This window comes from Vicugna pacos, chromosome 7 (assembly GCF_048564905.1).
Source record: "Vicugna pacos chromosome 7, VicPac4, whole genome shotgun sequence".
NCBI classification, from domain to species: Eukaryota; Metazoa; Chordata; class Mammalia; order Artiodactyla; family Camelidae; genus Vicugna; species Vicugna pacos.
This window is the reverse complement of record NC_132993.1, coordinates 4817833-4844831: the sequence shown is the minus strand read 5'-3', so window position 1 is coordinate 4844831 and position 26999 is coordinate 4817833. Positions and strand designations below refer to the sequence as shown.

Genomic DNA, 26999 nt, shown 5'->3' with positions numbered 1-26999 from the left:
ACTAGACGCTGACACCGCCACCAAGCCACGGGGCCCGTTCTGCCGCCAACTCCTCGGGGCTAAGGGCTGCTCCTACGGGTGCTGCAGCCTCTGCCCCTGTCCTGTCAGCTCCACACACAACCGCCGGACTACTCACCTTGTAAAAGGACATGCGCCCCCCCAACCAGTCCAGACACCTCTCTTCCTCCCAGTTCTGCCTCCTAGCAGCTGTATTTTTACAGTGTCAAGCTTGGTAATGTTTCATTCCATTCTGAATCCCCAGTTTCCAAAATCCTGACTATGGATTAATCCATTAATTTACTCATATACATATTAAGCAGCTATTATGTTCCAGGCACGCTTTGAGGCACTAGGATGTATCAGCAAACAGATAGACAGAAACCTCTTCCTTGGTACTTAAGTTCCAACAGAGAGAAATACGTGGAGGAAAAAAAGCACACTAAATGCAGTAAATTGGAGGAAATACGTGTGAATCTATTCCTTATAAACAAAAGGATATAACAAGCAATTACTTTGATTTTTTTAAACTAATGAATGAATGGATTTAAGCTACAATGACGGGCATTAATACAACAGGCAGAAAAACAATCAGATACCGTGGGGTTCCCGATGCAAACACAGACACTGGAAGGTGGTTTTATTTTAAGGAGGTTGGGGAAGGAAAAGGAGAAAGAAACCACCTACATCTGACCAAACTGCTAGATTTAACTACTAATTTACAGGAAACAACAGGGGACAAATGAACATCTTAAATATTATGGGATGCAAGAGCACAACTCGGATTCTGAGTGACACTTCAGGACCGACATGGAAATCAGAACTTCTAGGGATGGGGCCCATGCTTCAGTGTTTTTTTTTTAATTCCTACAGTGATTCCAGTGTGTTTGGAAGCTTGAAAACCTGCGTTATAAAGCAGTGCTTCCCTCATGTTGAAGAATAAGCAGTTTCACCAAGGGATCTTGCTGAAGCGCAGATTGTTAATCCATTTGATCTGGGCTGGGAGGTGGGATTTTCCATTTCCACTAAGTTCCCTGGTGAAACTGATCTCCAAACCAAGTTTTAAAGTTCAGAACACTGGTTCTCCAGCATAGCTGCACTCCGGAATCACCTAGGGAATTCCAAAAACTCCTGCCTGGGCCTCACTCTCAAGTAGCTCTGATTTAATTAATACAAAGCGCAGTTAGGGCACCGGGAATTTTTAAAAGCCCCTTCAAGTGATTCTAATGTGCCACAAGTCTGAGAACCATTGCCTTAAAGCCAAGGTCAAGGATGGCAGAAAAAAGAAAAGAGATGGAAGAACCTCTGTTTCTGAGCCGACTGACCACTCAGTCCCCCACTAGTCTTTCATTTATGTCAGTGAATTCCCTTTCCTTCTTCAAGCCAGTATGAGATAAATTATTTCGCAGTCAAAACCAACCTAAGTGATTACAATTATTATTATTAATTGTATTATTAAAATAGAATTGAAAATTTTAGTATCTTCTTATGGGGATCACTCAAATGACTCCTATTTGATACATTTGTATTTGAGTGATAGGAATCTTTTCTGCTTTAAGGAATCTTACTTATTACTTGACTCAACACCATTTCTTAACTGACAGAATCTAGAAGTAAAATTTCTCAAGAAATTCAGGTTCTTGTAAAAGAAACAAACATCAGTGATGACTTCTAGTGGCTGACTTGAGTGGTCCTCGTTAAGATGCCAGAGCCAGAAACTTAAAGAAAGCTGCTGACCAAACACTGGGGCTGTATTTTTTGTGCGTTTGGTTGGGATAGAGGTGGCAGATGGGACAGGATGTTGTCAGATTCCCTATCAGGAACCAAGCAAGCTCCTCACAAGAGGAGCCAGATGAAAGTCAATGAAAAAACCCAAAAGAAAGAAGGGGGTCAAGATGGGAAGAGGGCAGAGGAAGTAAGAGGAAAACAACTCAAACACCAACCTGCCACCCCAAATTCCCAACCACACACAAAACTTATTACTAAGAAAAAACAGCCAAGAGAATAATCGGAACAAGTGAAATTAATCTCATAAAGGTCTGCCAAAAACTAACAAAACGTCAAGAATTTCCATAGATTACCCAAGGCATCACTTCTACTTTTAAGACTTGATGAACAAACAGATTAAACAGGATCAAGTGAACATGAAATCACCTTTTCACAAACTCTCTAATACTGGGGGGAAAAAACCCCACGTAACATCTTTAGAAATAAGTTCTTACTATTCCACGTAAAATACAGTTCAAATAAATAATGGAATAACTACTGTAATCTCCGGGGGCAACAAGTATTCACCACATAGTAATCATCGTTTCCCATTTCCAGGACTCCATTTATTCAAAGAAACATCACCTATTAATGGCAGCTCTGGGGGGCAGGGGTTGATGGGAGTACACTAGTAAGTGAAACTCACAATACCGCCTGGCACTGAGGAAATATAATTAGTAGAAACAGGATTGTGGGTTAAAGTTCAGGATTTGAATTCAGATTATGCTGTGCACCCCAGCTGTGTCTCTGGAAAAGTTAATTCCTTGGACTCCTCATGTGTGTGATGACTAAATGAAACCGTAAACATACAGCACAGCACCTGGCTCCTAGAAACGGTTATTCAATTCTAGTACAGCATTCCAAAGTCAATAACGCTTTCCCCAGATTATGATCAACACAGTACACCCCAAGTCCACACGCATCGACTAATCCTATTCCACAACGAGATTCTATGATAATCTGAATTCTGCAGAAAATGTCAGTACAACATACCTGTCACCTACAGGGACCCTGTAATCGTATCAGAGAGAAAGACATCTATGTGAAAAGTCAAGTCCACACACCCTACTCCCACATGACTGGGAAGTTTTTTTGTTTTTGTTAAAAAGAACCACCAAAGATTTTTCCATTTTATCCTACAATAAAATTCACTGGAGAATTTCCACTCAGAAAAGGGACGTGAGAGGATGAAACACTAGGACCATCAAGATGAAATCTGGAAAAATGGATGAAAAATGGGCATCTATTTCAAAATAGGTGGCTGTTACAAAACCAAAAAAGGAAGAAAATGGAAAAAATTATCTGTAAAGGAAAAAGGAATCTCAGAAAATTTTAAGAAACAAGTAAGTACTTGATTTCAAGACTTAACTAGAAGACTACAGTTATCAAGACAGCGTGGTATTGGCACAAAGACAGACATATAGATTAACGGAACAAAATACAGGCTCCAGAAATAGATCCACATGTATAAATGATCGACTGATTCTGGATAAAGGTAGAAAGGCAATTCAAGGGAGAAAGAACAGTCTTTCTCAACAAATGGTGCGGACACAAATGGATGTCAACATTAAAAAAGAGAGAAAAGAAACTGACTATATCCTGCGATACCCCATATAAAAAGTATAGGATAAAAAATGGATCACAGACAAAAATGTAAACCTAAACTCTGAAACTTCTGGAAGAAAACACAGGAGAAAATCTTTGCGATCTTGACTTAAGAAAGATTTCAAAAGTGCAATCCATAAAGAAAAAAAGGATACACTGGACTTTATCAAAATTAATACTGGTCAGTGAAAGATTCTTGTTAAGGGGATGAAAAGACAAACCATACACCTGGAGAAAAATGTGTGAAAAAACATATCTGAAAAGGGCATGTATCAGAATATACAACAAATTCTCAAAATTCAACAATAAGAAAACAAATAACCCAATTAAGCAACTGAGCAAAAGATTTGAACACTTTGGCAAAGAAAATATTCAAATGGCAAGTACGCACAGGAAATGATGCTTACGTTCATTAGGAAAATGCAAATAAAATCAGTGACATACGACACACCTAATGAAACACATCTACAGTAAAAAATATTGACAGTACCAGTACCGGAGAGGATGTGGAGCAACCGATCTCTTTGATGGGAATGCAAAATGGCACAGCCACTTAGGAAACACAGTTTTTAAAAAATTAAACACACATGTATCAGATGACCCAGCAATCCCATTCCTAGGTATTTTTCCAAAAGAAATGAAAACCAAGGTCACAGAACTTGCATGCATATATCTGTAACAGCTTTATTCCAGCTGCCCTAAAATGGAAACAGTCCTTCATGTCCTTCAACAGGTGACTAGATAAACAAATTTTTAAATCTACACCAAAAAAACACTACTCAGCAATAAAAAGGAATGACTATTGATACACATAACAACATGGATAAACCTCAAATGTGATTCCACTTATGGAAAAGACAAAACTACAGGGACAGAAAACAGAAGGGGGGTAAGGGCTGACTGCAGAGGGGGCACCAGGACATTTTGGGGACTGACAGAACTGTTCTATGTCCTGTTTGCTAAAACTGAGCCATATGCCAAAAGGGATAAATTTTACTGTATGTAAATTGCGCCTCAGGTTTGAAAAACAATCTCAACCTTTACCTCACACACACAAATTAGCTAGAAATAGATCACAGACCTAAACTTAAGAGCTAGAACTATCAAACTTCTAGAAGTAAACACGAGAAAAATCTTTATGATATCCGGTAGGCAAAGGTTTCTTACATGATGAGAAATGAATAAACCCTAAACAAAAAAACTGATAAACTTGGCTTTATCAAACTTACAAATTTCTGGGGGGAAGGTATAGCTCAAGTGGTAGCATGCATGCTTGACATGCAGGAGGTCCCAGCACCTCCTCCAAATAGAAATAAATGAATAAACCCAATTTACCACCCCCTCCTAAGACAAACAAAACAAAGTTATAAATTTCTGTTTGAAACACAAGAAGATGAAAAGGAATCCATGAATTAGGAGAAAGTACTTTATATGTATGAAATGGAACTATTATTCAGAATATATTAACTGAAAAAAAAGAACCCCAAAACAAAGGTAAGAGACTTGAACACACTTCATAAAAGAAACACAAACCACCAAGAGGTGTATGAAAAGAGGCTCAGTGTCATTAGTCATTGGGAAAATTCAAATTTCCACAGCCTACCACATTAGTACAGCTCAAGTTAAAAAGAATGGCAACACCAAGTATCAGTGAGGATGGGCCTCATCTGTTGCTGGTGGAGGTGTCAGATGGTACACATGCTTGGGAAACAGCGGTAGTTTCTCAGAAAATGATGCGCTTAACATCCATGTGACCCAGTGGCCTCATTCCAAGGTGCTTACCAAAGAGAAATAACTATATGCCGACAAAGACACAACAAATGCTCAACTCAACTTTATTCTTAGCAGTGAAATACTGGAAACGACACATGATGGGAGAAACAAATTACAACGAAACAGTACTTAGCATTTTAAAGAAGCTATTGATACATGTGACAACACGATGGATCTCAAAAACATTACACTTATTGAAGGAAGTCAAACAAAAAGGATATTTATCGTATGGGTCTATTTATGTGAATTTTTAGAACAAGAAAAACTAATTGGTAGTAATGGAAAAGCAGACCAGTGCTTGCCTGGGAGTGGGGCAGCGTATGAGGGAACTTCTGGGGATGATAAAATTGTTTTATATTTTGATTGGAGTAATGGTTATGTGGTGAATAAATCTATCAAAACACATCTAACTTTACATTTAAAATGGATACTTCATTATGTATAAATTATACCCCAATAAAACTTGACTCCTTTTTTTATCGAAGTATAGTTGATGTAATGTAAGTTACAGGTGTACAATAGTGATTCACAATTTTTAAAGATTATACTCCATTTACAATTAGTATAAAATATTGGCTATATCCCTGTGTTGTACAACATATCCTTGTAGCTTATTTTATCCGTAATAGTTTGTACCTCTTAATTCCCTATGTTGCCCTTCCCTCTTCCTACCAGTAACCACTGGTTTGGTCTCTGTGAGTCTGCTTCTTTTGTGTTATATTCATTAGTTTGCTGTATTTTTTAGATTCCACATATAAGTAATATCACACAGTATTTGTCTTGGAGGATATTATGCTAAGTAAAATAAGTCAGACAGTGAAAGACAAAAAAACCCCTTGATTTTAAAAAAATATAAAAAAGGGAAGACAAGACATTTACTCTTTTTCACTAAGAAGAATAGGATGGTGATTATTAGCTTTGAGACTCAAGGCAGTTCTCCTGGGTCTGTTGCCTCATATGTAAAATAGAGATTATAATAGTACCACTTTATAGGTGTTTGGGAGGATTAAATGAAAGTACATGCAGAATATCTGATATGTAATAATAATGACATTTACTGAGGATTTATTACACAACCACATTTTCTAGATATAATTTCACTGAATTCTATTCTACATTCTAGTAATTATATCTAATATATTAACCTGAAATCTAAGAAAATTATATATAGTAACAACTACTTAAGCTAAATTCTCCAACTCACATGAAAAAATACTAATAAAAAAACACATCCACATTTCCCTAATTACAGAAAATTACCAACTGTTTCAGTTATTAACAGCTGCATACAAAATAGCTCAAAACTTAAGGGCTGAAATCAACAACCATTTCATTTGTTCTTGTTTCTACAATCACCGCTGGGCTTGGCTGGCTCCGCTGCTGGTCTTAAAGTCACCTTTCGCTACCTTATTAGCTGGTGGCGGGGAGGGCGGAAAGTGGTAACTCAGCCAGGAGGGCCGGACCCTCTCCCTTCCCGTGCGTCTTCTCCTAAGGTCTCTCTCCCATGTGACTCAAAGCTCCAGAGAATACAAAAGCAGAAGCTGCCGACTTCTGAAGGCTTGAAGCCTGGCACCCGCCCATCATCATCTCTGCAGTATCCTGCTGGTCAAAAGAGTGCTGCAGGGCCGGGACACGACTAAGTACCACAAAGGTGTTTCTCTAGGAGTCACGGACAGAAGGCCATGGATAAAATGGCCCAGGTTTGCAAACAGCAGAGAAAGACTGTGGAATCACCTGGGGTTGTAAATGGACCGCAACCTGAACCTATCATCATTGCTGAAAGGGCTAGAATAACAAGGAGCTATATGCAAGTTTCTTTAACAATGTGTTCCGTATACAGTACACAATTTCAATTACATGCTGGCTAAAGGACCGCACCCATTTTAGTAAAAAATGTGTAGTTCTGTCAATAGTAGCACTGGTTACTGCTGCTTTTCTGAAGGGCCAAGGTGAGATGTATATGTATCAGTCACCAAGGAAGCTTTTTGAAAAAATACTTATCTCACCATTCTAATTTTAAAAAGGGTGCATGAGGACTTCCTGTGTGTTCTGCAGAAGTGCTCCCTGTGATTCTAATATGCATACCCACCCCTACTCTCCCATCACAGAGTCAGATGAGGGCATGTGATGCAGATAATCCAAATTTTAATTGTTCACCAGCACCTACAAGTGAGACACTGTTTTAAGAGTTTACAAAACATTTTCACATGAATTATCTCATTTGTTCCTATGAGTTAAGTAGGGTTGACATCATCTTAGTCTCTTATACCAATTTTCAAAAAATAGACACTAGGAGAGAAAAAAAATTAAGGTACAATGATTATATGACAAAGATAACAAGACAGAATAACAAAGTAAAACTAGTTCATAAAATTATTGCTCATCCAAATAGTTATTGGGTTCTTACCACTGCCAAGCACTGTGCTACCAGACACACTCCACGGAGGAAAATAATAGAAATAAGTTTGTACTATAACATGGAGATGTAAGTTACATAAAGAATTTTATTAACTGTCAGGGCTATTAAAATCAAAGGAAAAAAAAAAGTGCTGCCAAGAAAGGCCATGGCACTGCTTCCCTAAAGATGTAAAAAATAGGATATTCATCTCTGTCGGATGACTTACAGATAAAGTCAAGTTGGAAGGCAGGTGGAGAGACCCGATAAACTGCAGTCAATCAAACAGTCTGGCAACAATAAAGAATGAATTTTGTTGGATTTGCATCCAAAACTGGGGAGAAGGCTGGGGGGTCAGAGTGGGAAAGAGCTAGAGAAAAGCAACAAGAGATAAATTCCTAAATTATACCACACTCTTCAACATATTTAAGAGCAATTAACTTAAAGATTGATCAAAATTAGTAACAACAAAAAAAATTAGGAAAATAAAATGAGACATAAAATAAAGCATAGTCATCAATAGGAAGAATGATTATTAATAAAACTATTTTGTCAAAAGTTCTCTAAAAATCTGCAGTGACCCCATCTACTAACACCAATTCATTCCCCAACTCTACCTGTGCTACCTCATGGAGTTTAAGGGCACCCCACATGAGTAAATGCGTTAAAAACACCAACCAATTATTAGCAGTAGTAGTAATAACTGTTTACTGTGGCTCCCTCACTAAATTGAAGCTCCTTGGGGGCAGAGATCGGGCCTGCCCTAGCCTTGGTGACTAAGTACACAGTGCCTGGTACACAGTAGGGACTCAGTTTATTCAAACATTTAATGAACACCTATTTGAATAGCATGTGATACACTTAACCCACACACGGTCCCCTTCAACCAGTCATTTTTAGCAATTCAATTCTTTGGGGGACTGAAATCCTCTGGAGAGCTGATAAAAGCCCTGGACTCTTTCCCCAGAAATCAGGCACAGTCTCAGGCAAAGCTGAGGAACTCCAAGTTAAGCACCACTCCTGGGAGTGGGCGTCTGAACACGTGACACCAGAACTGGAGAGAATGCTCTAGCTGGGGTTCAGAGTCCAGCTGAGCTGATTTCCAATGAGAACCCGGTCAACTAGAATGCTCAGAAAGTTAAGCCAGGTCTCTTAGCCTGTACACCCACAGGCGATTTCTCCTGAAACATAAGCAGGAGGCTTTACATTTTGTGGTTGGAGGTTCTGTGGTCCTCCCTCCCTCTGGGAGCCACCTCAGTGATGTTCTGCTCTAAACTCCTGCGGAGTTCTCCCTGTGTGTCAGGCACTCCCGCCCCCTGCTGTACCCAAGGCCATACATGTCAGGCCAGAAATTCACCATCTCCACATCTACTTTCTTCCTAGTAGACGGGACTGGGAACCCCATCCCGTTTCCTCCCTTCCACTCCCGCCGTAAAGTGTCATTTTTTTTTAGCATGGTGTGTCCAGCTTGCTAAGGTCACTTTGAACCCTCCTCCATCCTGACACCATAGCTGAATTTTACCAATTATGTTTTTCATTCAGTCACTCATTACAGATCATGAACATGACTGAAGAGAACCTATATTTCTAAAAATTCTCTTTAAAATAAATTCCAAATGTGATTCAGTTGTGAAAACTGACCAGGTGCATTTATGCGTAAGACACAGAAATGTTAGAAAAGCATTTTCATTTCCTAAAACTATATTAACTGTAGAAGCCAGTATTTTCATCTCCATTTTCACAAATTATTCACCACGCCATCGTGGAGCTAACATTCAACTTTTAATCTTGCCAATAGCAGGATCATAACATAGCTTGTTAAAATACCAATTTCTGTTTCAAAAGCCCCGGAGGAGCCTTTCTGCAGTAAGCACAACAAAAAGAGAAATGGAGGAGAAGCAGCAGGGAGGTAAGGGGGAACTCAATTATATTACCGCCAGGAACCAACCAAAGAACCAAGGACACGTAAGAGTTAATTTTATTAGGACCCTTAAAGCACCCTGCTTTCACTTGCCCGAGAGTGCAATACAAGGTTTCTAAACTAATACCAATTTAGACTTAAAATTCTGATACCCTACATGGAACTCTCCTTTATGAGATGCCCAATATATATTTAAGAGTATCAAAACACTAAAACAGTATCCTAGGACCTCTGTGTTTGAGGTATTAAATTATATTTCTAAATTAATCAAGCAATTCATGTTAAAGGTACCCAGCAATTTGCACTGAAAGTTATCAGTTTAAGAAACACTGTGAGTATTCCTTCTACTGTTAAGACTTAATTTGGTACTTTGAAATAAATGAGAACTAAGAATAAAGGTACTTTCGAGTGTGAGCACTTGAGATTTCATGAGGCTTTAACTCGCAGAACCATGTCCAAGTTCAGTTCTGATTTATTCAAATAAATAAGTACAATCCACTCATGGACAATATTAAAGTTGTTAACTCCCTTTTCCAGATGCTAAGCTAAGGAAAGCGTTGTACCTTTCTGACTTCATAAACACAGGTAGAGAGAGCTGTTTCTTGTTTTGTGATAAAGTTGCTGATACTGTATTTGAAAACCATGTTATTAGTGTATAGGTCCTGATGTGCTGCTGCCACCCTTGGCAATTTTTATTTCTCTGGGAGCTTCACTATTACCAGGTCAAAAGATAACAACTCCAAACTGCGCAACAGTCAGAGGCCAAGTCAAATAGCATTTAGACATCCTAGCTCTCCCCGGGTTTCAGTCCCTCACTGCTTAACTACTCTGCGCCTCAAGTTTCTGCGAGGCCCACAGTCCAGCTCCCGACTGCCTTCCAGACTTCACTCCCGACTCCCACCTCGTGATGCCAAGCCACCCCCAGTTCCTTCCATACTCAAGCACCCGGAGTTCTTTCCTGCCTCACCATCCTTGTCTCATCCCAGGCTGCAGGGCCTCTCCCGGGAGGCTTCTCTAAGACTGCGGTCAGCACAGCCCCATGAACAGGGGTGAGCAGCATTCTAGCAAGATCCTGCACCCGGCAGCAGCTCAATGGTCCTCCAAGTGCAGTCCGCGCAACTCTGGAGGTCCACTGGGACTTTTTCAAGGGGCTTGTAAGTCAAAACTATTTCCATTACATGAAATATTATTTGCCTTTTGTACTATGATCATATGTGCACCAATGATGCAAAAGCAATGGCGGGGAAAGCTGCTGGCTTGGTGTCCCTTAGCACGAACAAGACAGTGGCCACAAACTGTTGTGGACAGTCACCACAGTCCTCACTACCATGCACTCAGGACAGAAAAGAAAAAAAAAGAAAACCCATTTTCACTTAACAGTGTCCTTGAGGAAGCAGTCAAAATAGCTCATTTTATTAAATCTTGACCTTTAAGTACATGTCTTTTTAATAGTCTGCAGGACAAAAGGGACGTGTGCACAAAGCGTGGCTGCTCCGTGCTGAAGTGTGACGTCGCCTGGGAGGAGAGCCGGGTGCAGGGGTCTGGTAAGTGGTCTGAAGCAGCCACTTTTATCATGGAACACCATTTTTACTTGTAAGAATGACCAACAAACTATCACTGTTTCAAATGTGGGCATTTGTCAGACATTCTCTTGGAAATGAAAGCAATGAGACCATCATGTCAAGTAAAACTGGTAGCGTTTTGTCAACGAACAAATTCGAACTCTCGACAAAAATTAGAATTTGGCAAAACTTGCATCACTCATGGTGAACTTAATTAACAGCTTCCCAGTATTTAGCTTCTTCTGGGATTGGTGGCGATAATAAAAAAAAAGTCATTTAAGGAAATATCTGTATATTGAAATGTGTCAAAATGGGGAAGAATCTGCCTAACAGTGAACCAGTATTTTCCAAATGACTAATGTATGATGTTCCCAAATCAGGCATGGGTAGAAGATCCATTTAAAGTGCAAAGCAAATTAACAGAGTTCAATGTAACAGAGTAGAAAAACTCATCGATATGATTTTAGATGCTGCAAACTAAACTCTAATAAGACACTACCACTTACGGAGCCTTGGTCAATAGCAAAAAAAAAAAAAAAAAAATCCACAATTACCTGAAACAGCAGTATTAAAATACTCCTCCCTTTCCCAACTACATAGCTATGCAGGCTGGATTTCCCTCACATACTTTATTAAAATAACGTATTGCAATGGGATGAATTGAGAAGCACATTGGAGGATTCAGCTGTTTTTTAAACCAGGCATGGAAGATACCTGAAAAACTGTAAAACACTGTATCAAAATCCCAGTTGCTTTCTTTGCAGAAATTAAAAAGCCAGTCCTAAAATTCATATGGAAATGCAAGGGACTCAAAACAGCCAAACAATCTTGCAAAAGAAGAAAGCTAGAGGGCTCACATTTCCCTATTTTGAAACTTACCATAAAACTACAGTAATCAAGATAGTGTGATACTGGCATAGGGACTGACATACAGATCAAAGGAAGACAGTCCAGAAATAAACCCTTACATTTACGGTCACTTGATTTTTGAGAAGGATGTCAAGACAATCCAATGAGGAAAGAAGTCTTTTGAGAAAAGGTGCTAGGACAATTTGATATCCACATGCAAAAGAATGAAGTTGTATCCGTATCTCCCACCATGTACAAAATTTAACTCTGAAAAGATCATACACCTAGACATAAGAAATAAAAGTATAAAACATTTAGAAGAAAATATAATGTAGATCTACATGGTCCTGGATTAGGCTGTGATTTCTTAGATATGACACCAAAGTACAAGTGACAAAAGAAAAAAACAAATTGGACTTTGTCAAAATTTGAAACTTTTTGCTTCAAAGGCCACCATCAAGAAAGTGAAAAGACAATCCACAGAATGGAAACTATTTGCAGTTCATATATGATACCATCTCACACCCATAAGGATGGCTAGTATGAAACAAACAGATGATAACAAGTGTTGGTGAGGATGTGGAGAAACTGAAAGCAGTTTCAATTGTTGGTTGGAATGTAAAATGGTCGGAAAACATGTTAAACATAAAGTTACCACATAACCCAGCAGTGACTCTCCTAGGAGTCTATCCAAAAGTAAAAACATGTCTACACAGAACATATGAAATAGGAATGCTCATAACAGTATTATTCATAACAGCCTGCATGTCTATCAGTTGACAAATGCATAAATAAAATGCGGTATATCCAAATTATTTGGCAACCAAAAGGAACAAATTACTGATACATGCTACAGCATGGATGAACCTAAAAAATATCTGTTAAATGAAAATGCTAGTGACAAAAGCTCATGTATATGTGATTCCATTTATATTTAGTGTCCAGAAGAGGTAAATTCACAGAAATAGAAAGTAGATTATTGGATGTTGGGGGCTGAGGTGAGGACAGGAAGTAAGTGACTGCTCATGAGTACAGTTTCTTTTTGGGGGGATGAAGGTCAGGATGAATCATTGTAACCCACATGGACATCAAAATAATATTTAGTATAACAAAAAAGCAGCAGACTCACAGATTCAGAGAACAAACTAGTGGTTACCAGTGGGAGAGGCAATACAGGAGTAAGGAAGGAAGAGGTACAAACTATTATGTATAAATAAGCTACAAGGATATACCCTACAACACCAGGAATATAGCCAGTATTTTATAATAACTACAAATGGAGTGTAACCTTTAAAAATTGTGAATCACTATATTGCACACCTGTAACTTATATAATACTGTTCATCAACTACACTTCAAAAAAAAGTCTAAAAAAATAACATTCAGCACTGGAAAGGCATAGTCACAAATGTAAGCTCTAATCATTCTCTTGCACAGAACAGTGAATGACACAGAAAAAAGTTAATTTCAAGCTTCAACACAAGGTAGCCACTACAGGACTGTGCCCACCCAAAAGCACACAACTTCAAAATGTTATTAAGCACCTGAACATACAATTTCACATACTAATATATTTTCTACATGGCAAAGCAGGTTTTACCTTAACATCTTTCAATGAAATGTGTCAGAAAAAGATAGGATAATTTAAAAACAGTCAATCAGAATACGACTGGATTATATTCTATTGGGAACAAATGTAATGACATCTTCCCCTATGAAGTATCCAAATCAAGGGATGCATATTCTTTACAACCTAAAACATTTTGACAAGGTAGGTAATATAATTTGAGTCACTTTTGCTGAACTGCCTTTTACCAAACCACAGAATTGTTTCATTTTCTCTCTTCAGATCTTTTACATTCCTGTGATCCCATCTCTCTGTTAACCTCTGAGGCTTATACATGACAATCTTCTGATTATGGCCTAATGGTAAATTAGATTATCAAAGTTTTCTGTAGAACGTTCCAGTGAAAAATGTACCAGATTTTATTTGAAAATAGTTACCTGACACTGTAACTTTAACTTGATTAGGTTTAGTTACCTCCTATCATGGGACTACTCGTTTGTATTAGGAACAATGGATGTAAGGGAGCTGGCACATTTGGCCACCAATGAAACAATACAAAGCACTCCCTGAAAGCCAGCCTGCAGTTATAGGTGACGTGTCCTTAAAAGCTTAACATTGTAAATAACAGGAAAAGCACGTCAGAAAAAAAAAAAAAGAGTTGTATAAATTACCTGAGAATTATATTTTCTTCACTGGTATTTTTACCAGTGTTTTTTAAAAACACAAAATGTGAAAGCCAAGTAGTAAAAGGATCATTATACTTAGTTTTAACTGAAGGCAAACTTTTAAAATAAAGTTTATGCCATGATAAAGTCACAATGACAAGTATTCTACAAGTAAACCTGGCATAAGACATTTATTCAAGAGAACATTCTAAGAAAGGTGTGGTTTCTAGCTTAGCTTTTTCCACTGCTCTTTACCCCAAGTCAATGACACAACCACCCAGCATCACAAAATAACACAACCTAGAAACACATATACTCCAGTCTCCCTAGTACAGCACCATCTGCAAGCAAACATGTCAGTAAACTCAGAAGTCTGAACACTGACTAATTCTCTGAAAAGTGGCTAGTACATGGAATTAGGGAATTACTTCCTTTTTTGATGTCAGCAAAACAAAAGACCCCACAAACTACAAAATGTCCTGGTTCGTAACAAAGGTAAACAACTGTAAAATCAAATGCAAAGATTGTGAGTAAATACAGTTCACTTTAATCACCACCTTGTATTAAAATAAACATGTAGGAAATGGAGTAGGTATAGTAATATTACACATTGAAGGCACAGAAAATAGGGACTGAACTTACTCTGTAGCCCACTAGAGGCTAATTTAGTACAGCACTTTAACAGCAGTTTAAAATAAATGTGAAGAGAAGGCAAAGGGGTGACATGCCACATCTGGGTCTTTAGGAGCATGAAGATTAGAAGGAAGATAAAACAGAATGGGTTTGTTTGGACATTAGGAACTTCCTTAGCAAAACAATGCTAAAATGCTAGACCTGCTTACTGAAGACTAGAATCACCATCTCAAGAACTTTAAAGGGGTAAGTAAGTCAGGATCTTTGGAACATTCTCTTCAGTTGAAATCAGGTAGCCCAGTACCTGTCACCTGTAACTTGATTATTCAGAGACTGCTACCTTTAATTAGTGGGCACGTGTATCTGAGCAGGTAGAACTCACTCAAGTGCCAGGATACAGCATGGTCCCACTCTTCAAAATGCAGAGGAAGAAATAAAGAGAACAGAAAAGCAGGGGCTGGGTGATTCAGAATGCCAATAAACGTTGGATGCCGGGTTCCATATGGGCATCTGGGACTGTTAGAGACTTTCAAACCCTCAATTTGATGCACGGTTCCTTTACAGCTGCAGCTGCTAAGGCTGTCACCTATTCCTCCCCCACAGGATTTGGCGCTGCATCATACAAGAGTTACCCCTATGACTCTCGGCACCCCTGTCTCTACACGAGCGTCTCTCAGCCTCTGATTTTGCTTCCCCCCTCACCCCCAGCGCTTTGACGGAGAGAGATGATAAAAGGATGAGTAAGCACGCTGTAGCAGGTCTTGATCAAAGAGCACAGACCCTGGCACCGGCGGTGGAAAATGGGGGTGAGGAAGCAGAACAGAAAGCAAAGTCGGGGAGTCATCCAATGAGCAGCAGGCAGTTATAAGCCTTCCTATGGCAGCCAGTGTTACCTCCTCCTGCAATCACCATAGACTCCAAACCCTGGCTTTCACCCCCTTCACCCCGCTGTGGTCAAGCGCACATTTTCTTTAGACAGCCACTTCTTAAGAACAAAACGAAAAGATAATCGTAATTCCTCCGGGGTTCCGGCTGTCAAAGACAATAAAGCCTCACCCTGAAGCATGGTTAAGTTCAACGGGTTCTGTTTCCTCACTCGTTTTCCGACACCCTCTCCACCCCCACCCCACCGAAGACCACCCCAGTTGGGCAAAAACGCGACTGCCAGGGGGAGTTTCAAATACATGTCAGCCTTTTTTTTTTTTTTTGCGGGGGGGGGAGGGAAACTTTTGAATTACTTCAATAGCCTGGTTACAAGTCCCTGACCTTATTTTTTCACATAGAAAAATAGGACACTGAGAGATCAGGAATTTCTTTCTCTCCGCCTTCCTACTTCGGCCGCTGGCAACATCTAGGGGGCTTCCGAAGAGGGTTTTGGGGGGGGTTCTTATTCTAGGTAGCCAAGCGTCCTTTGGGTCCCTGGCTTTCTTTAAAATGTTGAACTTCACACACAGAAAAAACCCAAGGTGCTACTTCCTTTGTTAAAATCCCATGGACTTTAATTTGGGGCGGAAAGGCTAGCAACGATGAGGGCAGCTAGCAGCGGAGACAGAGAGACAGGTGCGACTTCTGCCTTGGGGGTGCCCGGCGGCAGTGTGGCAGAGCAGCAGACCCCGCGCCGTCTGCCCGGCCCCGGACCCACCTGGCGCTCCCCGTCCGCCCGCGGCCTCCCCGACACGTCCTCCCCGCGCCCGGGGCGCCCGCCGCCGCCGCCCCGCGGGCCCGGCCTCGCCACCGCCTCCGCTCAAAATGGAGGTGGCGGCGGCGGGCGGCTGGTTACGAAACGCGCCGCCGCCACATGGCCGCGCCGGCCCCAAACTTGGCCTGGCCCGCGGCGTCCCGGCGCCCAGGCGAGGCCCGGCCCGGGCGTGAGGAGGCCGCGCAGCGCCCGCCACTCACCCACAGACCGGTAGCCCAGGATCGCGATCTTCCGGGACTTGGACTGCGGCATCTTGGCGGCCTCCTCAGCCCTGGGCCAACCACATCAACCGCGGCGGCGGCGGCGGCGGTGGCTCCTGTGCTGCGATCGGCGGCGGCCGCGCCGGGGCAAAGCGGCATCCAGGGGCGGGGCGGGCGGGCGCGGCTGCCTCGGCTCCTCGCTCGCGCGCCCAACCGCCCGGAACCGCCGTGCGGCCCCGCCCCCAAACACGCCCACGTGACCGCGCCGCGCCGCCGGGCGCCCCCACCAGCGGCTGGCGTCAGCACCGCCCCCCCGCCGCGGTGGCCGCCCAAGCCCCCGCAACGCACGGGGGTGCGTCGGGCGGCGTTTTACTTTAAAGGGAAAAAGAAGGGATGCTGAGATGCCCCTGGAAAAGTCACGACTGAAACTCGCTGCGTCATGACCCTCCCACCGTCTTCCGCCGCTTTTTAATTACGCCAGTTAGCGCCAAGCACTGATTGGACAGTTCCCACCCGCCCGCGAGATGACGCGACGGAAACTCCTTTTCCCATTGGGGGCGGTAAAGAGGCGGAGCCAGAGGTGGGGCTGCTTGCCCGGGAGCTAAAAATAAATTCCGACTGGGAGCGCGCGGTTGGGCGCCAGTGAGGTTTGAAGGCTTCGAACGTGGTAGGGTTTGGAGGCGGACGGGAGAAGCTTGGTCCCCCGTGATTGGTTCGATCGGGGTGGTGGGGCGGGGCAAGATGTGGACGGTGTGGTGATTGGTGGAAAGCTGAGCGGTTGGTGGACCCGCGCCCGCTGAGCCCTTAAAAGGCGCGAGGCGCGTGGCGGTTGCTCGCTGGGCTGTTGGTTGGCTGGTTCCTTCTTCGGGTGTGGTTTTTTTTTTTTTTTTAAACCCCTTTGCTATATTGGCAGTAGTAAGTTTCGGTTTGAGACTGTAGGTTGTGACTAAGTATCATGCATGGGTGAAGGACCGTGGGAATAATGGAATATGCGTTATTTCAAAATACTACGCATTTCATTAAAAAGTGTGTGCCTTCCCCGTTCTGCAACCCTGGGATTTTGGGATCCCGCACACCTCATGGGAAATAGAGCAAGTTAACACATCTATAACTGTCAACACTTGGGTGGTTAATTAGGCAAACACCAGCCGCTGCTGGCTGAGAACTTTCCAGAACCGTCCTTCCAGCGGGGATTTAACACCGATGCGCTCGTGCTCCGGTGTGAGCCGACCTCCCCGGTGAGGGGACGCTGCTCTATTTCCCACAAAAGGCTTACTGACAACTCCCTTTACCAGTGAAGGACCGTTGAGGTGGCACCAGTGTTGGAGTGCAGTCAGGGACGCCAGCCCGGGAGGCTTGGGTCGTGCAAAAACAAGGTGAAAGCCAGGCCTGAGAAATGAGGATGCAGTTGGGGCTTTTCAGACACGAGGCTTACATCATGGTAGGTATTTTTGCCCATGGGTAGTTGCTAGCAAAGCAGGTACCCACTGCTCCTACCAATGTCCCCTGTTGTCTTCGGGCTATTTGATAGTGTTGACCTGGGTGACTGAGTGGGACAACCGCTCTCCGGTCATAGCCTGTCCCAGTGAGCACAGAAGAGGCAGCCCCAGGAAGCTAAGAAGCAGGACTGGATTCTGGGTATGAAGATTTAGAGGTGACAGTCCCATAAATATGCCTTGTTGAGTGAGAACACTGATGTTAAGACAGAATCCTTCTACTATTCCGCTGACGTACTCACAGTAGAGGGGGAGTATCCTGGGGGTCTACAGATTGAAGCCCTAGGCCACCAACTGGAAGTGAGAACTGTGTTCAAAGTTGAATTTTATCTTAATGGATTTTTGCATTCTACTCTGGGTAATTAGGTGAAATAATTAAAAAAAAATTCAGATCTTAAAGTGGACTCTCCAGGAAAAAGTATCCTTTTAATCCTGTGGATTTGTGTGCCCTCACCACAGTATTTTGAACTGATGATTCTAGACTCCCTGGTGGTTTGTGAAATAAGCTTGAGTGTTAACCTTTTTTCTTTTTTTAAACAGAAGAGCAGAATAGAAAATAGTACCATTTATTGTTCCATGACACTCTTGCTGTATGTACATGTTTACAGATACGCTACATATATGTGTGTGTGTTTATATATATGTGTGTGTGTTTATATATATGTGTGTGTGTGTATATATATATATATATATATATATATATATATATATATATATATATGTTGTACTGAGTTCCATTATAAAATACATTTCTTACTGTGGGTTGCCTCAAAAACTTTGAAAGTACTGCCCAGCCTGGGAATTTCAGGAGTCCAGGCTGAGAAGTGCAGTTGTAATTGACAAATTCATTTGAGAAGTGTTCTGGTTGTATTGAAGCCCTTTAAGGCCAGACCCAGGAGTTTTGAAGATTCCTTTATTCAAGAATGTGGAGAATTTCTTTGATTTAAGAAATGACTCAGATTACCTAAAATACTTGGGATTGATGGTATGACTTGACATAGAAATAACTGATTGCAGCCAGATCTTACAGGAAATGTCCTTCCTTCTAAATTCAAAGTACACTTGACTCTTGAACAACACCAGTTTGAACTGCAAGGTCGACTTTTACCCGGATTTTTTTCAATAGTAAATACTGTAGTGCTACACAATCCACGGGTGGTTGAATCTGTGGATGCCAAGTCATGCATACGGAGTATTCACAGCTCCAGGGGGTCATACTCGGATTTTCCACTAAGCAGAGCATCCACGCCCCTAACCCCTGGGTTGCTCAGGGATCAGTTGTAGTTCTGCTGATTGAGAACACTTGTTAACATTTTAAGCAGCAGGGACTTCTGCCACCAATCAATTTCTCCTGTGCGGATTCTGTTTATTCATGACTGCTTGGTCTGATGGCCTCTGCACGCTGCTTTCTCTCTGTGTGTCCTTCCATTTCCCTGGGAACTGGGGAGAGAATTCTGTCTCTTCCATTTAAATTCCAGAAAGAAGACACGATGGGTTAAGCTAATTACATTACCATCATCTCTTGACTGAGGAGCTCATGCAAACCTGCAGGTTGGCCAGGTGAGCCTCTGCTGGCCCAAACCTCCTGTGTAGCTGGGTATGGCTGTTCATGGCACTTATTTGAACTGTTGGCTACTTTGAGATTGTATTGTGGGATGTCATTTCTGATTTCTAGTTTGAACTAATTCCTGGAGGTAATACACGAAACCTCTTTTTTTCTACATTGGGTTAGACTAGAGAAGAATGAAAACCACAGGTATGCTTGTTTTTGCTAAAAGCACATTTGTGAAATTACTTCACCTTTTTACTTGTGAAAGGATGACCCGAAATGATAATAGGCATGAAAGTGTTTTGCTCTTGTGGTGCTTTATAAATAGTTATTGGAGGAAGATGAAAAAAGAAAGAAACATCTTAATCTTGGTATAAGCCAAATCAGACTGATCTGTTATGCCTCACATAGCGTATTGTTAAAAAAGCTGATTTGGGGAGGCATGCCAAAGCCATTTCATTGTGTGGTCTTAGGAATGAGAGGGCGATTTCCTGGCCAGGGCCTTGGTAGGCCTTTCCTCAGCATTCTGAGCAGGAGGCCATTCTTGCGGAAGGCATGTCTCTGACTTACACTGGGATGAAAGAACTTTTTTCTGACACCAGGGGTGAGCCTGGCCCAGACTCTGAGGTGTGGAGTTTCAGAGTGCTCCCAGGAGTGGGAAGTGGAGTGGGCCGTGTGTGAGGGCGATGTTGGCTCAGGTCTGAGGACAGGTCTGGGCATCTGCAGTAGTTGTAGATTGTTCTCAGTGTTAGGGGTTGAATTCGTGTCCCCTACAGAGATGTGTTGAAGTCCCAGCCCTCTCAGAGTGTAATCTTATTTGGAAATAGAGCTGTTGCTGATGTCATTAGTTAAGATGAGGATATACTGGAGTAGGGTGGGCCCTACTCCAGTATGACTGGTGTCTTCATAAAAAGAGGAGTCACAGACACACATGGCTTCGGCCATGTGAAGATGGAGGCAGAGCCACAGTGATGCTGCCACACGCCAAGGAGCACCTTGGGCCCTGGGGAGCTGGAAGAGGCCAGGAAGCATCCTCCCCAGAGGCTTCCGAGAGAGCCTGGCCCTGCTGCCCTCTGCAGGGAGGACTTTGGACTTGTGGCTCCCACAACTTTGTTAACAGCAGCCCTAGGAAACCAACCCATCAGCTGTCCTCAAATGGTCAGTCCAGTTTCATTTAAAGTTTGAATCTAGTTTCTGCTGGGCTTTGGGTAACAAATTAGCCTTCTTCCCGACACCCCAAGCCGGAGTGGGCCTAGTGGGCATGTTCACCAGCAGAGTGAGTCTCCTGGGGGCCCTGGTGGTCGTCAGGCGTGATGGCCGGCGCAGGATACCTGTTCCTAAGGGCCTGCACCTGTGGGATGCTCAGCAGAAGGGGAATCAGTTCCTCCAGATGAAACGGGCGATGGCTTGTGGCAATGAGGCTTTGATTACACTTGCTCCTCACATGTGCCTTAGATGCGGCATTTAGTCACAGTGTTCATAAGCCACTGGAAGTTGTAATTACCATTTGAGGGGCATAGTCACTGTTGGTTCTTCCTGCTGTGTGAAGAGTTCTGTGTTGGCTTTTATCCAGCATGTTGGGATCTGGGGAGTTTCAACCATTGGTGTGTAGGGGCAAAAAAGAACTTCTTGTGTGGGTGTGTGTTTAACAGTTTTTAAAAATAAAATAATTGAGCTTTGCTAATTTGTACTATATGGATTGACTATGGCAGCCTCATGGCCTTGTCACAGACGGTGACATCATGACTGGGACAAGAGGTGTCCTAAAAGGTGTCCTGGTTGGGTGTCCACACCAGGGAGAGGCCAGCATCGTTGCCGTCACTGGTTAGCGTGCAGAATGTTACATTGCCATTCACATGCCTGGTTTTGAGGAATTAAAGAATGTATTAACCAAGTTCTGCTAAACTAAATCTCACAAAATGGTCATGGGTCTTAAAATATTTCCTTCAAAGAAACCGTGGATTAATGATGAGAATAAGAATGCACTGTAAGCAGACACTAAGAAAAATAGCGCAGCTGCAACCTTTTCTGTCATGAGCTCTTGGCCAGCTGCATTAAAAGGATAATGTGATAATATAATTATGTCTTACTAGAAAATGACCAAACATTTTTTACAGAAAGGTAAAAATTGACAAGAGCATTTAAAATATAAATTCACATCCACTGTCATTAATGATGACTAAATGCAGTTACACTTTGATATTAGCTAATAATGTATTGAATATCCCTTAACAAAGAGTGAGACTTAAAACCTAAGTGTCCACAACACTAAGGTAGACTTTACCAATTTTCCTGCAACTTTTTTTTTTCTTGGAAATTTCAAGTATATGTAAAACAGAGTACAAAGTACTGTGAACCCAGGCCCATTCCCTGCTTCATTCAGTGTTTAGAGTCTTGGGCAGTCCTGTTTCCTGCTACCCATTTCCCCACCTACTCAGCGATTATTTTGAAGTAAATTCTAGATAACATACCATTTCATAAGTATTTCAATAGCTTCTTTGAAGGATGACTGTTTAAAAAATAGCACATGCCATTTTTACTGAAAACAGATAACCAATGAAGGAATCTTTAATACCACCAAATATCCAGACTATTTAGATGTCTCTTAATGCTTTGTAATTTTCTTTTGTGGGTTTTTTTGGTTTATATCAGTGTCTAAAGTCCATATGATGCAGTGCATATGGTTGCTGTATCTCCTAAGTCTTTTTTTTAAAAATAAATTTTATTTTTTAGAATAGTTTTAGGTGTACAGAAAAATTGAGATGCTACTATAGAGAATTCCCACATGCCCGGTACCCAGTTCCCCCCACTGGTAACATCCCTACATTAGTGTGGTGTTATTTGTTACAATTAATTAACCAATACTGATGCATTATAATTAGCTAAAGCTGATACATTATTTAAATTTCCTCAGTTTTCCCTAACGTCGTTTTTCTGACGCAGGGTCCCATCCAGGACACCACATTACATTTAGTCGTCATGTCCCCTTAGGCTCTTCTTGGATGTGACCATTTCTCAGACTTCTTTTGTTTTTGATGACGTTGAAAGTTTGAGGAGTGCCGGTCAGGTGTTTTGTAGTTTGTTCCTCAGTTGGGATTTGTCTGATGTTTTTCTCAGGTTGAGGCTGGGAGGTGAGCTTTTGGGAGGAAACCAGAGGTAGGGTGCCATTTTCATCACATCACATCAGGTGCCTCCTGTCGACATCACCTGCCGCTGTGGTGTTGATTTGGTCACCTGTCTGAGGTGGCAGCTGTTAGCTTCTCCACTGCTCAGTGGCTTTTGTTGCTCCCTTTGCAGGCTGCCCGCTCTGGGAGGAGGTCACCGTGTGCAGCCCTCACGGACCGGGGCGCCAGGCTTTACCCTGGTTTCCTTCTGCCTAAGAATTTCCCTGAGCAATTCTTTTAGTCCCCTGGCAACAAATTCAACATTTATTTATCTGAAAATTGTTTTTATTCATTTAACTTTTTATTTTGAAATAACTATTGAGTAACAGGTAGTATCAAAAATAGTGCAGAGAGGTCCTGCCATCCTCCTGACGGTAACATCTTACATAAATGTGTTACTGACCTGGGTTCTAGGACTCTAATCAATAGAAATTGATAAGAGGCCAGACGAGGAACTCAGGCAAGGCATTATTGGGGTTCGTGCTGCAGCAGGAGGGAGCAAGAACAAGAAACAGGTGCCCTTCCTCGGTACCTTAGATGGGGTGATGGTGGGGGCAGGTCCACCTAAGCTGCCCCGCCCACCCCCTTGGTGGTGCTGTGCGCAGGGATCACGCTCAGGACCCTGCTTTTGCTCCTCAGAAGTGGCATTTGGGTTTTGGCTTTTTTGTATCTGTTGTTCCTAATCTGTCCCAACTGGGCATGTGTGCAGTTATTTTTAGTCCCTTATAGTTTCTTTGTATTCTGTTGCTGGAGGAGACATTTGACCAGGTGTAAGCACTGCAGCAAAGGGTCCCCCAGGTCCTATAGCCTGTCTCAGATGTAGCCAAGAAATTGAAATTGGCACAATCCACAGAACTCAGAGTTCACCATTTTACATGCACTCATTTGCGTGTGTGTGTAGTTCTATTCAGTTTTACTGCACATGTGGATTTACGTAACCAAACCACAATCAAAATACAGAGCTGTCCCACCACCACAAAGATCTTCCTCATGCTATTCTTCTTTTCCTCTTCATTTTTGAAAGTTTTTTTTTTTGCTGAATATAGAATTTTAGGTAGTCAGTGGTGTGTGTGTGTAAAGATGTTCCATTTTCTTCTGCCTGTGTTTTTTTCTGATGAGAAATCAGCTATAATCTTGTTAGTTCCTTTATATAATATGTTCCCTGCCACCTATCTGCTTGTAAGATTTTGTCTTTATTTTTGGTGTTTAGAGTTTGACTATGATGTGTGTAGTTTCCTTTGCTTTTATGGTGTCTAGGGTTTCCCGAGCTTCGGTTTGTGAGTTACTGGTTTTGGTCCAATTTGGAAAGCCTCCCAGTCAACATTTCTTCAAGTATTTTTTCCTGCCCCATTCTCTCTCTTTGGTTCTGAGACTCCAATTTCACACATATTAGACTGTTTGATAGCTTTCTACCAGTCACTAAGACTCTGTTTATTCTTTTCTCTATTTTTCCAATTTCTAGTTTAATAATTAAAAAAATTTGGATAACATGTTTTTCAGTTCTAGGATTCCCATTTGATTCTATTTTGTAGTTTCCATCTCTCTCCTGAAGTCCTCCCATCTCTACCAAACATCCCCATGTAGATTCTTTACCAGACGTATTATAATTAAAATCTTTGTCTCCTAGTTGTAATATCTTGGTCATTCATAGGTCTGCTTTTATTGAATGACTTTTCTCTTGGTTATAGGTCATTTTTTTCTTTTCATATCTAGTAGTTTATATTTCATAATGGGAATTATGGATGAAATGTTTAAAAGTTCTGGATTCTGTATCTTTTTTTGAAGCCAATTTAGTTTTGAGTTGTATTTGTATGTGGTGAAAGGTATGGATCAAAGTTTCTATTATTTTTTACACATGAATATCCAATTGTTCCAGCACCATGTGTTGAAAAGACTCTTCTTTCTCCACAGAATTTCTTTTGCATCTTTGTCAGAATTCAGTTGCCCACGTGTGTGGTTCTATTTCTGGACGCTCTTCTGTTTTGTTGATATGTTTGTATGTCATTACATCAACACTATATTGTCTTGATTATTGTAGCTTTATAATTTTGACATCAGGTAGTTTTATCCCTTGTTCTTTTTCAAAGTTGTTGTGGCTAATCTAAGACCTTTACATTTTCAAATGCATTTTAGAATCAGTTCATCGGTTTCTACAAAAAGCCTGCTGGGATTCTGATTGGCATTGTTTTCAGTCTATAATCAATTTTGGGAGGAATTACATTTTAGGCGTACTGAGTCTTCTGTCCCTGGGTATCACTCCCCTTACTTAGGTCTTCATTAATTTGCTCAGCAGTATTTAGTACTTTTCAGTGTACAGGCTATACATAATCTTTTATTCAGTTTACTCTCAGTAGTTCATATTTTGATGCTATTATAAATGGGATTTAAAATTTTCAATTTTCGATTGCTTGTTGCCTGTATACAGAAATACAATTGATTTTTGTTTATTTATTTCTTATCCTAAGACATTGCTAAACTCACTAGTTTTAGTAGATTTTTTGTAGACTCCATTGGCTTTTCTATGTAGGTAATCATGTATTTACTCGTTGCTTTCATTTTTGGACACTTAATATAATTTTCTTGCCTTATTGCACCACGATGCTGAATAGAACTGGTGAGAGCAGATATCCCTGTCTTGTCCTTGATCTTAGGGGGCAAGCAGTCCAAATTTCACCGTTAAGTGTGGTGTTTATTTGCTTGAGGATAAGATACAGTTGGTTCAGACTCTCATACCATAGCAAGAGATGTTCATATCTTAAATCATTATGAAAAAAGAAATGTTGATAGGTATGCCAGATTTATTCCAGAAATGGCCTATCAGCAAGGCAAGGACTTGAGTTCTGAATGAGCACCGCGGGTTTGAATTCCTGCGCTGCTTCCTAGAATCTGCACAGCCCTGAACAAGCCATGTGCCTCCGGGGCCCATGGATGAAGCTGGGTGAGCCAACGCATGGGGAGGCTTAGCCATCTCGTCCCTTTACTTTGCCTGCCTTCTCTTCTCTTTTGGGATTGGTTTAAATGCTTGATTCTGTCCTCATTGTGGCGTACAGTATATATGGTATAGCACCGAATATAAAGTTTCCCTTTAACCTTCCTTTCAAATTATTCTATGACGTTTACTTTCCCCTGAATTCTTTCATAATAGCAGTTCACTTCTTGTGACTTGTTCTTTAACGTGGTTTAAGATTTTATTTCCAAGGAAAGGCCAACCTTTCCTTTGATTTTGATTGAGGAAAGATTAGCTACACAAGTCTTTAGAAATTAAAGCGAGTCAACAAAACACAAACATGAAGGGAGTATAGAAGCTTCCCTGAACTCAAAGGTTCCTGTCCCAGAACCTCTAAAGTTGGTAGGGCGCTTACTGCTCAGCCTTGAAGGAGGTATCCTTGAAGAAAAGAAAACCAACTACAGTAGTTAAGTGGAGAGAGGAACAGCCAGCTGGAGACACACCAATGAAACAGAGGCAGCTCTTGGCTGGAGGAAGAAAGCAGTCTGACCTCAGTGTGCTGTGCAGAGGTCTCCCCTGAACTGGGCAGAGCCAGGCTTGGTTCTTAAGTCTTCTTTGTTAGTCGGATGTCAGCATGAAGTCAGGGTCAAAAAGGAAACTTACAAAATGGATTGGGTGTTTTAATAAAAAAGATGATCTGCTTAGATAAACTACCAGAAAGAAGCTGCCGAGGCCTGGGCGTAGCGGGAGAGGGCGAGATGCTATGTGATCTGACGTTGGCACCTAGGAGTGGCCATGACACCGAGCCTCTGTCTTCATTGTACCAGAACTAGGTGTCCTTGGGCTCTGGTCGCAAAAGGCATCCAGTGATTGGGATGCAGGTTTTCCAGGGAGGGAGACACAAGGTTGAAGTCAGAGCTGGTGTTTCAGCGAGTTTTCCTGTGTCTGATTTGTGAGATGGAGGTCAGCAGTTCAGGCGCAGAGATGTCTAGAGAACAGGGTACCTGATTTTTTCCCTCAGCCTTCTTGCGGGAAGGAACCTCAGCTTGCTTTGAGAGCTGAGTGTTTGTACTGTGCCCGTGCTTAAGTTGATGTCTAAAGGTAAATTTTAATGCAAGTGTTTATTTAGCCCAAGAAATAAATGATAAGGTGATCCACAGTGAGATGGAATTTTCAGGGTCTCCTGTGAAGGTGTGTTAAGCATGCTCCA

The 26999-nt window shown here is 41.7% G+C and overlaps 1 protein-coding gene across 2 annotated transcripts in view; it reads right to left on the bottom strand.

Moving 5' to 3' along the window:
* Window positions 1–17089, bottom strand: part of RHEB (Ras homolog, mTORC1 binding) — a 42063-nt gene extending 24974 nt beyond the window's left edge. Inside the window, exon 1 of one of the 2 annotated variants that reach the window (XM_072964127.1) lies at window positions 16634–17089. In XM_072964127.1, the coding sequence (XP_072820228.1) occupies window positions 16634–16685 (52 nt within the window). In that variant the 5' untranslated portion in view covers window positions 16686–17089. The remainder of the gene's footprint in view (window positions 1–16633) is intronic. The other variant, XM_072964126.1, reaches the window with a different exon arrangement.
* Window positions 17090–26999: the final 9910 nt, after the last annotated feature.